The sequence below is a fragment of the Coenobita brevimanus genome, chromosome 54 (genome assembly GCF_032717465.1).
Source record: "Coenobita brevimanus isolate Jiangsu-jjx chromosome 54, ASM3271746v2, whole genome shotgun sequence".
NCBI classification, from domain to species: Eukaryota; Metazoa; Arthropoda; class Malacostraca; order Decapoda; family Coenobitidae; genus Coenobita; species Coenobita brevimanus.
Window position 1 is genome coordinate 35,660,575 of NC_137007.1, and position 15,638 is coordinate 35,676,212.

The following is a 15,638-nucleotide window of genomic DNA, read 5'->3' on the forward strand; positions in this document are numbered from 1 at the left end:
ACACACACACACACACACACACACACACAGCAGAGAGAGAGAGAGAGAGAGAGAGAGAGAGAGAGAGAGAGAGCAGACACCTCCCAGACAATATTGATCCAAGGTGATACTTTTCTGCGTGAGTGTGCTTGCGTTCCCACCCACTCATATCCTCCTATTCCCCCCTTGCTCCTCCTAGTCCTCTCTCCCTCCTCCTCCCTCTTCTCTCCCTTCGCTCATCTCCCCTTCCCCCCTTCCCTCTTCTCCCCCTTCTCCTTGTCTTCCTCCTCCTCCTCCTTCTTCACTCTTCGCTGATCTCTACTCTTTCCTGCTCTCTCCTCCTGATCAGTCTTTTCAGTTTTCTTTCCTCCTTCCATGAGAAGCGAGAAAATCGGTCAATGAGTGGGCGAGTAATAGAAAGGACAAAAGGGAGAGAAACCAACACAGAAATGGAAAGATTACAATAAGCAGCCTGCGTGTGTGTGTGTGTGTGTGTGTGTGTGTGAGAGAGAGAGAGAGAGAGAGAGAGAGAGAGAGAGAGAGACAGACAGACAGACAGACAGAATATGGAAGTTAAACAGAGGAAGGAAAAAGCAGGAAGAAAATGAAAGGCAAGGAAGAAAAACAAAGGACAGGAGAGATAATAAGAATGAAGGACAATATCAAGTTTCCCCCTCCAGACAATCAAAGAAAATGAAAAGCAACCCATTCTTTATTACGGATATCAATGGCTAACTTCAGCAAATTTACTACGCTCTCTTTATTCATAATCTAGTGATGGCACCTTAACCACCAGCTGTACAGATTTACACTAGAAATGCAGAGCTCACCGTGTCATTTTACTGACAGACCGATACGTAGAGAAGATTGGATACTGTAGCAAATTTGCCACAACTGTTGGCTATCCGTTCGCGCATTACATCAGTGACTGACATGACTATTGAACAACACATTCATTTCCAGGGCTGAAACACTAATGGCTGCAACATACAAGTATCTGTAGTTTTATATGACTACTATAACTTTCAAGATGTAAACACAGACTTATATTCATCATTATCATCGTCATCATTTTCACGTGCCCCCCTACACTACTCTGCTGCGTTTTAAATATAATAAATATGTAAAACAAAACCAATGTGGATATTAGGCCTATGTTTACTTAGAACCTCTAGTCCAGGATGGTGATACCACCTCCCACACCTATCCATCTTGGCTAAGCATAAAGGAGAAATTAATAGACTAGAACAAAGCTTGGCCGTTGTGACAAATTTTTACATTAGGACGGCAGTTCTTAACCGAGGGGGAAGGGGAGAATGCGTCCCCCTTGTGGGTCGTGAGTAGTTTCGGAGGGAAAAAGGGAAGGGAGGGGATCCAGAAGAAATGTACTGTAGCTAATGAATGCCCTGAGCAAGTGTTAGTGCATAACAAACTTATCCCCACAATAATCTGGTCCAACTCCACTGGGGTTGGAGGAAAATGGGAACACATCGAAGTCGCTTTCATGCCGAAACAATAATTCAATGATTTCTACAAATGAGTTCTGTCCAACATAATTGTTTAAAATACAAGGAAAAAAAATAATTTTGATAAGAAGATAATAACTGGCAACCAGAAGATTAAAAATTACTGCATTATATGCACAGTAACTGATCTGTGGGCATTATATAAGCACTAATATATATCTCATAACAATGTACAGGACGTAATGTCTGCTGGAGAAATACACAGCTTCTCACTAGGAATGACAATCCACACAATATATATCCACAATCTTGTCCTAAAGACCTAGACCATCAAGAATGCTTAACATATGATGTATCAAACAATCTCTTTGTAATCCAGACGACCAAGAATTTCATGATGTATTCAAACATGTGGGGTAACCAGCTCTAGTCAGTCCACGTGAATGGAAACCTACCAGACACTAGATCACACACACACACACACACACACACACACACACACACACACACACACACATCCTCTCCAAGCGGTATAAAGTCGGAGAGATTCCCTTCAGGTCAGAAGGGGTTGGTGAGAAGGCCGGCGTCATATGCACGGAGTGACTTCATGATGGAAGTTACTCCGTGCATACGACACCGGTACCCTACGTAGTGTTCCCGTGTTTTCTGAGGGCGCTCGTTTTGGTAACTTCTAACTTAAACATTGCGGTGTGTTTTGTATATATTTATTATTCGTTTATAGGTTGTGAAATATTTAGCTAAATGAATCGTTGCTATGAAGCCTACTTTGTTGCTGCACAAAAAAGTCGCATACCTGCAGTAGCCTGTGAACTGCGATCTCCCGGTCGTCATCCAAACAATCAGCATCGAACACTATACCAACATAAATACCAAACAGAAAACAGTAACCGCCTTACCACACCTTAAATTAATGGGTGGAAGTTCATCGGTCCCCTCGTTGTTCGTATTAATGGGCAAGATCAGTCAGCCGCAACAGCACACCCTCACCCTTCGAAGTCCCGCGGATGCCTGAGGATAAGTGCATGATTTCCGGGATATAAACTAACCACTGTCTCATCCCGAACTTCGGCTCAATATTGCAATTCTGCCTTGTTTGAGTGTTTGATAGTTTTCTTTGTTTTATTTTTGTTTCCTTTAATCCTTGACTTTTAAATTTCACATTAATGTGTCCAAGAAGAATAAATAATGTATGAATAAGTTTAGAGTCTTTCTTTCTCTGTTTAGGAATTTCACTTTGTCCCGTCTCATACCTAATAATTGATTCTATGATACTTCAGTTTCATTTACTGATTATATACATTAGCATGTATATATGACTTACAACAATTCTCTTTCACAAGAGAACATGACATATTAATCATAATTCAAAATTAATTAGATGATACTACATTTGTCCATGTTTTCGAACTGCTGTCAACTTCATGACTCCAATGTTACTGAGTAAATACAATATTGGGTTCTGTATTCGATAGCGGTTTTTTTTTTTTTCTATAATCCTTGCTATTGCTGAATGAAATTATTGAGCTCAGAAAACATTCCCTCTAAGTAAAAGGAGTGAAATGTAAAAGGTCTCCATAAACCCCTACCTTAAATCTATTAAATACTTGCTACTGCCAGACTATATTATTCAGTTCGAGACCATTTCCTTCATGGATAAGTGATTAAAAATACAGTAAGCTAGAGTGAGTCTAGCATAGCCTAATATTCATTATTTGTTCGCACTTCACAACGATTGCCGTGAATCACGTCGACAGGGTGACATCTTAATTAAAGCTACAATAATCACTACGTTTTTCAGTCTTAACTTAATATTTGATGCAAAGAAAATGCAAATACCACCACCATGTAAACTATATTATACAGCAACATTTTCTTGCTCCTAATTCACAATTATGGTACTTCATAATTAGGATAATGCTGCAAAATTACAGTAATAGATTTCATAACTCTGGCTGCTAAGATTTCTCATTACTGAACAAAATCGTCTGTTGTTAGCCTAAATATAATTCCTATGCATACCATTTTTGCATCTATTTTTGGCTAAACAATTACCATGACGGAAATGTTGGCAAACCTCATGTGAGAGTACTGTACTTGCTACACCAAAACTGAAAAGGGATAATTAAAAAAACAACGTGTACCAGCCAAATGTTTTATTCAGAACCACAGTAAAAACACCTTACAATAGTTAGTAAAATTTTGACATTATGGTAACTATTTAAAAAAAAATCTTATGATAGAGGACTTCACAAATTTTTACTACTGTACTTACAGACTATTACTTAAAAATTCTTATCATTTTCTGAATGATGAATGACCCATTATAACCATAAAAGCTAGTGATATGAAAACGTTCTCTAGTACTAATGATTATGAGGCTTCCTACGATAAAAAAGCATCTGATGAATCGAGTTGTAAGAATTAACTGCACTTATGGTGTATAAATGCAAATTTCAATGTGTATGTAAATGCATTTAACCATCTCTTCAAGTTAAAGAAAAAATGCACTTAATTATTAATGAAAATAAACACAAATGTGTACTTTCTCTCCTAAAGCAAAAATGCACTGTCACAGATCAAGGTGACTGGTTCAGAATAATGTACTGTAAGAGACTATTAGCTTCAGTTTACTGTACTGTATGAGATTATTTGCCTATCAGTGGGAAAATTATATTGGAATACTTTATTCCTCCTGCAAGCTTATTCTAAAATTTTGGATAGTGATGGAAAAGATGTACAGTATTTCAGTACACAGTCAAAATAGAATGTGATACTGAGAAAACAGATACAGTATTCCACTGTCAAAGCTCATTGCTGTTGGTGAAAAATATTTGTGACTGACAAAGATAGTACTTTTAAGTACAAACTATATTCTCTTGATTTTTTTTTAATAACCAACATATCTTACATATTTCAACTGTTAAAAAATTGTGCATACAAATATATTCCTCCACAGTGCTGCAGGATGATTTGAGCTTAACACTCAAAAGAGCTAAAATATCCGACAGTAATCACTTTGCATAACACTCCTAAGCAAGACTGGTATAAGAGCTAAGGAAAATGTTAGTCAGAATTAACACTGAAAACACAGAGTACAAAATAAGAATGATAATTTGGGGCATGATATTGATGATCTGTTCAATAAATATTGTTATCTTTACCATTAAAAAAAAAAAAAAAAAAAAAAAAAAAAAAAGCATACAAATGAAGTCAGAAGAATTTCTAATTAATAAGTGATAATGTGAAAGCAAAGGATTTGTTAAAAAATGCAAAAAAAAAAAAAAAATCAGTTGTTAAAAGTACAAATAGTGCTTTAGACATTAATCAGTAATGCAATATTCATATAACCTCCTATCCGAAAAATACCACACAACTTGATTTTCTCGTCATGCTACAAAAATTATGCTGAGCTTCATTCTCAGCAAGACGAACAGGAAGAAATAGGTCACAAACTAAAAATTGATTCCTCGGTAAAAACACAAAAATGAGTAATCATTTGCCAGCGGAATTTCCACATCTTAGCATTACGAGATTATCATTTCTAAATGAGAGTATGAAGGAGGGGAAAAAAATTCACTTTAATGTAAAAGGAAATGACACCATGCAATTAGATACGGAGAAAATGAGACAAAGATTTAAGAAAATGATACAGAAGTATATGACAGTTATCACCAAATGTTGGTCATAAGGTGAAAAAATAATCTCTCTCTCTCTATCTATCAGAGGCCTAATTGTTTCTCTCTTGTTCACTAAAGTTCCCACTAATATCATTCAGAGAGGGAGACCAGTGTTCAAGAAGGGGGTAGGCATGGAGGGCTTGCTAGACAGACTGGGAACTCTGAACGCCCCACTCTACCGTTCGTGATCTGTAACGCAAGAGGACGGAATTTAGAGGGACACACGATATGCCAAGCACAAAAACCAAAACGACACTTTCTACAGATATTAAGTATAAACACTGGGTGGCCTTCGCTTAGCTTCAGGTACAACCATTTTTCATTCATCTGTAATAAAAATCATTTACTTTAAGACGTAAAGTCAGGATGAATCAGCTACTAAACATAAAATAACTTCTCCAAATAACAGTGGAGAGTTCAAGGCCACAGCAGTAGCTTGATGTAGCTAGGCATATTTATCTTGAAAACAAATTGTCAGTTGGTGAAAATAATACCTAATCTCAAAAATATTTACTTAAAAACTACAATTTCCACAAAATTATAAAGTAAAATGGTCTCACTGATCTGTAGCTTGGGGGGATACATTATTTATACATTTATCTGGAAGGGAAACCTTTTAAGGAAAACAGTCAAGGATAGAGAAAATATATACACAGTAGTTCATATACCCTCATAGACTACACCTTCATAGGAATCTAAGAGGATTGTTTAGCAAGAAAAAATTGCTATTCAAAACAGCATACCTGAACAGTATACAAGTAAAGTGCTTTCCCTGGGGCACAGTGGAAGACAAAGATTCATAATTGGCCATTTTCATCTCTTTATGAAGGTACTGTATTGCGGTATGGTCAGTATATGAATGTATGGCTGAGAGAAATTTTTGCATACCACAGGACAAATTTAAACAGCATATGACTACTTTCATAAATCACGCAGGTACAGGTATGCTTCTACTGAATAATGGTAAATGACTAGTTGTGATGAAAAGGTCATGAGTGAAAACAAGTACAGGAATCTTTTGTTGTTGTTGTTGTTGTGAATTGGTCTATGTACTATGCTGTGGCATTTTTGAATTTTTCTAATGCATTAACTGTTTTCACAAGCAATCATAAAACAGGGTTTATCAGTATTTGTCCTGAGTTCATGATTTCTGATGTACTGTACATGAGTTGAAGTGCTGAAAAACTACAGTAGCAGTTCATGATTCATGAAGCCAGAGTCATACACCAAGCACGGACACAATGTAAGTCTGCAGCACCGATGAACTGTTAACAGGAAGTTCTATGAGTTGAATGATCAGTTGTGCCATGGAAAACACCTGGAATAACAGTTCCTGCTCAGAGCTGCCCGACAGTGTCACAAGAGTACACAAGGGCCTTACTACCACTCCTTTACGCATGCTTCTTGATATGACCTGAAAAGGCAAAGGTGTTATTCGTCAGAACACAAAAAGTTGGTTAATCCATCAGAACAAGAACTTAGTACAGGCAGTCCTCAATATAAGTAAGGGATGATCTCTAAAATGAACTCTACATACAACTGCTACTGAAAATTGGGGGGGAAACTAGCAAATCAGCTTTGCAGGGTGCAACGGGGACCTATAACTGCCAATTTTTCTTTCATGTACCAATGACAATAAAAAAAAAAAGGGGGGGGGGGAAGCTACTTATGATGAGGGCTGCAGGAAGGTTAATAGCAAGCTGTACAGCACTGATAAGCTCCACTGATTTCATTAATGATTACTGTTCTTATTTCAGTGTTACTAGTTTTATGAAAACTAATACAGTATTAACAAACATGAATTTTTGGAATCTCCAGTTTATTAGCATCAGATATTGAAGTAGTTATGTGATAATTAAAACATCAGAATTGTACAATTTCTGTAAACAAGAAAAACTGTACACAGCATATCTAACATACTTTGGACAAACACTTGTACTATAAGACAGATTTTGTACAATTATGGATTAATTAGATGCTAGCCATTTGTTTTCCTGAAGAAAGAAGTGTAACAACTGTATCCACTGAACTCAATCAAGCTAAGCACTGAGTAAAATACAGTGTTAAAGAAGCAATTTTATCATATGTGAAATGAAGTTGTGGTCATTAACATACCCAATGTTTGCATTACAGGACTTAGTTACAGTAATGGTATTTCAGTGCTTGCACAGATGCGATAGGATACTCAGGATTAGCTGAAGCAGTACGGAAACGATGGCAAATGCAGGAGGGAACTTCATTTTTTTTTTTTTTTTTTTCCCCTACATTTCACCAGGTAAGCTTCTTCAGATCATCCATGAAGTCTACTTGCCAATGCATTGAAAAAGAGTCCACTCTTGGTGTTTTACTCCATGCTTGAAAAGAGTATTCTTTTCTTGTGCTCTACTACCGTTGTCAATCATGCAATGTAAATAAGACTGTTCTACTTATATGGATGCTTTCAGTATGATGGTATCTTTCTTTTTTCATTCTTGCTACCTCAGACAACTTTATTCATCTTTTAACAATTACTCAATGTAGTGCTGCTCTTAGGTGCCTGCCCTTTCCTCTCTTCCTTCATTCCTTCCTGTTCTTTCTTTCCTTCATTCTTTCCTCTTCTTTCTGTCTATGGGTGACACTACAGTGAGTGACGAGCCAAATATTTTCCCGTAAACCAGGAAACCATTTGCCACTCTGGGTGGTAACCATATTACCAAACTATGGTGCCTGGTGGTTCAGTGGGTCATTAAGGTGCTCCAATCGGATTGACCCAGTACAGGTTTACATCCAAAGGATGGTTGGGGTCTGTTGCTCACATAATGCTACTCAGGGATGAGTGTGACTGGTCACTCTCATCTGAAATGTCAGGACCAACTTGCCAAACCCCGGGCTCCTACGTTTCTCATGGGGCAACACTGGATTAGATAATGAATGAATGAATGAATAAAGATACTACTGTAGCTCAGAGAAAAGGGTCAGCAAGTGTTCATTAACCCCTTCAGTCTAAGAATGTCATTCCATTGGAATATAAAATAATCTTATTTGCCAGAAAAAAGTGACATCATCTGGGTGAATGACTACAAGAACACACACAAGCCAACCATATACAGTACATGTCATCTGCATCACAGTGTTCCAACCCAATCCTATTGGACTTTGAGTATAACGGTACATACATGACCTTTTCTTATCACACAAGCAACATTCAATGCCCTGCAAACACTCACAGGTACAGTATTACCTTTGGACACCAAAAGAAATTGACAGAAACAGTTTACAAGCAATCCACTAGGACGACAATGAATTATACGAGCCCAAGCTCGGTTTCATTCTAAAAGCCACAAACTCGGAAAAGCTTGGGAAAAAAACACACAAAACAAAGTCAACAACAGAATGCACAGACCAAAAAATCATATTATTTGCATAAAAAACAAAACCTGCTGTCAGTCAGGGATCACATGAATATGAGATGCAAACAATTTATTGCTTCACCTCAGGATCCATCCTACCTGTGCAACTTTAAATTGCATCATCCGACAATACTAAGAAACAAAAAATTAACAACCTCTCAGTGCTACACAGACTGCCCCAACCTCTCTCCTCCTCCACCCAATACTACATTACACAAATATATTCATAAACACACTGCCACCAAACCCATTCAAAACCCCCAGATGAGGAGCATCTTTCATGAACCACCAACAGATTTTCAACCTCGGAAACTACCATATCCAGAATGACAAGTGCACCTAGTGAGACTACAATGCTACCACCTTCCCTACTTCAGTAATAACACAAATTACAACCAACAATTGACTATGCCCACATTGCTATGCAGCTTCCCATACCAAAAAGCACTACAGTGCTCCCATCATTCACTTTCTCAGCAGGTACAAGCCTTCAACATAACCTCAACAAAAATTTCCTGGGAGCACCCAGCTGAAGAGGATGTTTGCTTGTGGTTTACTGCGCTCGTATCACTTGCACCTGAGTTGCAGAAAGAACAACAAAGTTACAGTATTTCTTTCGGGTCCTCTTTTCTCATATCATGTACACTGACTAATAAGTAAAGCAACTGGGAAAGCTTGATTAGTATTACAACAATCTAGTTCTAACCCCTTCATGTCAATGGCATTTATTCATTTTGGTTTATTTTTGATATCCATGGATGATTTTATCCAGCTTAAGAGAATCCCCTACTAGTGAAGGATTTACCAAATGAAACCTATACCTAACCCCTCCAGTTTGAAAATTTTTGTCCTATGAGGAATAAAATCTTCTGGATACAGTATACCAAAATTACAATAGTGATCCCTTGGTTATCACGCATAATTGGTACCAGGCCTGGTGCATGATAATTATGCTGCATGATTTATCCTTAATTGGTACCAGGCACACCACTTGCAAACCTACATTTTCCCTTTTACAACAATCTATACCCACTAAATACAAACATACTGTTATAGTAAGTATCAGAAACACACATATACATGGTTAGGTTTATAAAAAATTATGAAAAGAATATAAACTGGTAGAAACACGTACCATAGGGAGACCTGAGATGGAATTGATACGGGGTTCCGAAGCTAGAGGGTGGAAAGTCGGTAGTCTCCAACACCTGGGATAACTCCTCAAGTAGGGTCTCAACTCTGACTCTCTCAAAGCAATCAAAAACCACAGATACTGCACATCAATGCTAGCAGAAACCAGCTCAGGTGCATGATAATTATGTTTTTTTGGCCAAAAAATGAGCAATAATGACAGAAGTGCAGAATTTCATCTTGCAGTGATAACTAAAACCAATATAACCAAGTGTTTGATAACAATGAGATCACCATAAAAGACATCAACATATTGAAGAGACTAACAAACACACAATACACTTTCTCCTCCTCCTCCTCATCATCACCATCATTATCATCATCTAATCCTCTGTTGCCCCATGAGGAGCATAGAAGCCCGGGACTAGGTAAGCTGGTTCAGACATTTAAGATGAAAGTGACCAGCCTCACTCATTCCTGAGTGGCAATATGCAAGCACTAAACCCCAACCACCCCTGGGATATGGAAACCTGCACAGTCTCAATCCAACTGGAGTGCCTTAAATACCCACAAAACCACCAGGTGCCATAATTTGGTTAAACGGTTACCATCCAGTGCAGTAAATGGTTTCCTGGTGTTCAGGAAGCCATTTGGCTTGTCACTCTGTGTAAAGTCATCTATAGGTAGAAGGAAGAGGAATGAATGAGGGAAAAAAAGACAGAAGAGGGAGTGTAGAATCACCTGTGAGCATAGGGAAGGAAAGAAAGACAGAAGAGGACAGAAGGAAAGAAGAAAGGAAGAGAGGAAAGAGCAGTCACCTAAGAGCAGCACTACATCGAGTGAGTGGATGGTGAGTGCTCCCACCTACCACTATTATTTTCAAATATATAGGTTCTCGTTATATGTTGTCTTTTACGTCTTCAATTTTACCGTTTATTGCTTTGTAAAATGCAGAAATACTGCACTGCAACTCAGAAGTTTCACTTGTACCTACAATACAGACACTATTCTGTATGCAAATCCTCTCAATTCACAAACACTTGTTTGGAAAAAGTTGTATTTTTCAGCACGTCCATGACATAAAATGAAAACTAACTGATGCAAACAATGCTACTGAATTACAACCACAATACATACCATCAGGGATGATCTGACGGGGTGCTCCATAGGGTGTCATGCCAGCCTGAGAGGCTCCCTTGTTGCTTCCTGACTGAAGTCCAATAATCTTTTGGCCGTCTGCAGACACAAGCTTCTGTGCCTCTGTTGGATGAATATATGTATATATATTTTTGTTAATATATCACAACATTCTGAACACTCACATGCATAATAAATACAGTACAGTATAAGGTATAGTGTTGTACTAGAAACCAACATTTATTTAGCCTTATACAACCAAATACTGTTAACTCAACATTATCAAATGGTTGACTTCACAATTACTGCAAGTCTGGTTAACTATCTCAGGTCCACAATACAATATATTCTTTCAGAAACTGACATTCACTTCACACTTTCAACGACCTGCAAAATCCATGTGTCACTTTGGTACGCTTAGTTACATCAACTTCTTATGACTGAAATGAGAGAGATTCGAATGCAGAAAAACACAAAATGGTCTTTGAATGAGCATTCATGGTTGTAATGCAGTGGTAAATATAAGGGCACACAAAATAAGAAAATGAATGTCTGTGATTTAAGTAATATTCGAGTATATGGAGAACAAACTGTGGAAGCTTATTAACATCAACCAGAATATAGTCTGCAATTAAAATACAGAAATACAGTAAACACTCAATTAAACAAACCCCAGTATTGCGAATTTCAGACATAACGAACGGCCAAATCATGACCGAATTTCCCCCGGATTTTGCGGACAAAGGTCACTAATCGTTTCGTTTCGTTTTTAAAGGCTCCAACATGCTTGCATGTGTCGGCCTTGGTCACCTAATGGTGGCTCTCCACGCTGCACGATCCATTGCAGCCTCCCTGTTCAGTCCCTTAACCCTAAGGTCACACTTAATGACCTCGTCCCATGTCTTTCTCAGTCTACCCCTCACAACCCCACCCCCAATATTAACACTTCTCACCTTCCTCACCCAATTATCATCCCCCATCCTCTCCACATGTCCAAACCACCTCAATCTACCTCTCCTCATCACAACACCAATACACTCCAGTTCCATCCTACCTCTCAACTCTTCCATTGTAAACCCAACACCTCCAGGCCTTGGACGCAGGGACGCACTGCACATCCACCTAATCATTGTCATTTCAGTACGTCTGAGCCGGCGAATGTCTTCCTCCTTCACTGCCCAGGTCTCACTACCATACAGCATTACACTCCTAACACATGCTGCATACAAAGACCCCTTAGCACGTAGGGAGAGCCCTCTCAATGTCAGGAGAGGCAAGAGCTCCCTGAACTTCTTCCAACCACTTCTCACCCTAGCCACAGAGCTAGCTCCAGCCCCACCTCCAGCACACAACATGTCTCCCAAATAACAAAGCTCTTCCACACACTCAAGAGATTCACCAGCAAGTTCAATCCTTTCACGTCTGACGATCTCCACCTGCTCACCCCCGGCACGCCGTACACATAAAATCAGCATTATCTAGCAGTCTACCTCTGATACCACTACATCTCTTATGCACCCATTTATCACACACACTGCACAAGATGGAATTACTTCCCACGCCCTTGTGGCAAACTGCACATGGCCACTCTCCCTCGTCTTTGACAGTACCGCCACCAACCCTAGATATCATCAATTTTGTTTTATCTGCATTTACCCTTAAACCCTTTTGCCCCATACCATCTCTCCACTTCCTAAACCTTTCCTCCGCCTCCCTTTCATTCTCTGCAATCAACACCAAATCATCAGCATACAACAACTCCCACGGGAGTCCGTTTCTAAAGTCACGTGAAAGGGCTTCAAGTACCATGATAAACAACACGGGACTCAAGACTGACCCCTGATGCACACCAACATTCACGGAAAACTCATCACTCAAATCTCCATTCACTCTCACCTGGGTGTGAGCACCCACATACATGGCCATAACCACCCTAACCAGCCACTCCTCCAAGCCAAGCTTTCTCATTGCCCACTTCACCACCTCTCTAGGGACCCTGTCAAAGGCCTTTTCCAAATCAACAAAAACAAAATAAAGATCCCTTCTCCTACCAATATATTTTTCCTGAAGCTGTCGAACAATGAATATGGCATCAGTGGTCCCCCTACCTGGCATAAACCCAAACTGCATCTCATCAATATTCACTCTTTCTCTAATCATACCTTCTAAAACTCTCTCCATTACCTTCATTATCTGATCTAAAAGCTTTATACCTCTATAATTTCCTCTTTCCAGGGCATCACCCTTCCCTTTATACACATTTACAATTACACTCTTCAGCCAATCATCTGGGACAACACACTCATAAATAATCCTATTTATCAGGTCAGTGACTAAACTCACCCCTATATCGCCTGAGGCCTTCAACATTTCGGCAGTCAACCCAGACACACCTGCTGCCTTCCCCACCCTCATCCTGCCTATTGCCTCCTTCACAGTAGCAGTATCAATCAAAGGCCAAGGGCCAGACACTGGATCTGCTGGCTCCAAACCTTCCCTGTCCCAGTCAAACTCCTCATTCAACAACCGGTTATAATGCTCTCTCCATGCATCTTTAATATCCTCACTGTTCACCACTACCCTTCCTTCATCATTCTTCACACACTGCTCACCTATGATATCCCGATTATCCCTCTTCATCTGACCTGCCACCCTAAATATATTTTTCCTTTCCCCATGATTTAGGTTATCAAGTAATTGTCTCTGTGACTTGCTTTCCTCAACACTTCATATGGTATTTTGTCTATCTACAAGGCTTACTGTGTACTGCAGTGTCAGAATTAAGAATTTAAATGATTAATTTTTTGTTCGCTGGTCTTGAACATGCGTTATATTAAAGTACTGGCACTCCCCAGATCGCCAACTCTGGGAGCTCTGCCAACCTGTTGAACCTATATCATAATGCCTTTACTTAATGTTAAATAGCTTTCCTTTGGGCAACACGAGTCCGTCATTAAGCAGTGGATACCATAACTGCTTGGAATTGTTGCTACAAAAATTTTGTGGTGTATGGAAAATGTCATATTTAACATGTTTATTCACTCTACATAGGCAGTAAACTATGAATGCTTTTTTTTGTTTGTTTGTTTGTTTAAAACATCAAATATTTATTCACATTAAAAGTATGTAGATTTCTTGTGAGGACTCAGGCCAGTTAAGCATACTTACTATTTACACCACTACCCTCATCTCCCACAGACTATACCACATGGTTCATGCAGTGAAGGGATGGAAAGCTGTCAGTTGGCTGGATCCATCATATACAAATAATCTCTTCCCTTATATGAGAAATACGTTTGGCTGAGTAAGATCATTAGGGCAAAGATTTTGTAAATTGATGTTTGTTATTAAGAGTTTATTGTACCTATGATACTCTACCAAGTATGTCAACTGAAATGGAAATGATCAAATTTCTTGAACAAATAAAGGCATCTCTTCCTTATTATATTTGAAAGCCATATTTTAAAGGCTTTCCTTTTGACCACAGGCTACTTCCATTACACAGTTTAAGTGTTCTTCCTTATCATTATCTGTACAAGCTTACATAAAGAGGCTTTTCTTTTAATCAAAGGTTACTTCCATAATACAGTTATGTATAAGACTTTATTACCCTTATTTCTTTTTCGGCTGGCTTTACACCAGGGACAAGCCTAATGGTTTCCTCTAGGCTAGGAAACCATTTACAATACTGGGTGGTATCCACATTACCAACATTTACATTTTCCCTACGTGTCAACATGTGGGTTCGTGGAGGGTTAATGCCCCTCCCTGAAAAACAAGAACAGTAACTCAAACTCAAATGGCAACCCCGCAAATGATTATGGTATCTTGCTAAAGATAGATAAAGTGACAAGATTACAGGCTACTTTTATTATACAGGGCCAATATTTCATCAGTATCTATGGGAACTGTAATAATAGGGGCTCTGGCAATGTCCACTGAAAAATCTCACCTCCTGGGATGATCTGTCTGCCGGTACCATAGGCAGTCATGCCAGCCTGGGAGGCACCTTTGTTGCTGCCATACTGGAGGCCGATGATCTTGTGGGACTCTTTTAGCTTCTCCTCGCTGAAATTCCTCTTATTCTCATTGGCCACTCGTACTCCAATCACTGGACCATCAAAGCTCCTCTTCTGGGCCTGTGGGGTAAACAAAGTGAGTAAATGGTACTACAGCTCACTGTAACATGCCATTTTGCAGTCATAGTGCAGTGGTAGTCTGTTCAACAATGGATGCTCCTTCAATACATCTTGTCTTTCAGTTACTGCACCGATATTAGTAAAAGATAATGAAGCTCAAGGTAATGGAAATACATTATTCCAAAATCACATTTAATTATTTTTACTTAGAAATTATATCAAATGGTTAACAGAAGAATACTATGATTTTAGTAGCATGTCGCTACCAAAACTGTCATTAAGCATCCAAACATGACTGCCAACTTTCTATAGCTTGGCCACCTTTGGCTGTGCTACTTTACACATGCAACTGGCCCATGATACTAAGTTTATTGACTTTTACGGTTAAATTTAATTATTTTTACTTAGAAATTAAACCAAATGGTTAACAGAAGAATACTATGATATTAATAGCATGCCACTATCAGAACTGTCATCAAGCATCAAAACTTGACTGACAACTTTCAAAACTTGGTTTCCTTTGGTTGTGCCACTTTACACGTGCAACTGGCCCATGATACTAAGATTATTGACTTTCATGGTTATAGATACCCCTTCCTTTCCTCCACAGCACCATTCATCCTATTTATCATGTCACCCTTGTCTGTGAAACTTTATATACACACAGTGTTCGTTTTAGGACACCATCTCATTCCTCAA

At 38.8% G+C, this 15,638-nt stretch overlaps 1 protein-coding gene across 1 annotated transcript in view; it reads right to left on the reverse strand.

Moving 5' to 3' along the window:
• Window positions 1-4,650: 4,650 nt before the first annotated feature.
• LOC145400957 (myophilin-like) overlaps window positions 4,651-15,638 on the reverse strand; it is a 107,524-nt gene continuing 96,536 nt past the window's right edge. Inside the window, exons 6-8 of the mRNA XM_080273322.1 lie at window positions 14,753-14,939; window positions 10,801-10,923; window positions 4,651-5,332 (exon numbers count right to left, since the gene is read on the reverse strand). Of these exons, the coding sequence (XP_080129448.1) occupies window positions 5,319-5,332; window positions 10,801-10,923; window positions 14,753-14,939 (324 nt within the window). The 3' untranslated portion in view covers window positions 4,651-5,318. The remainder of the gene's footprint in view (window positions 5,333-10,800; window positions 10,924-14,752; window positions 14,940-15,638) is intronic.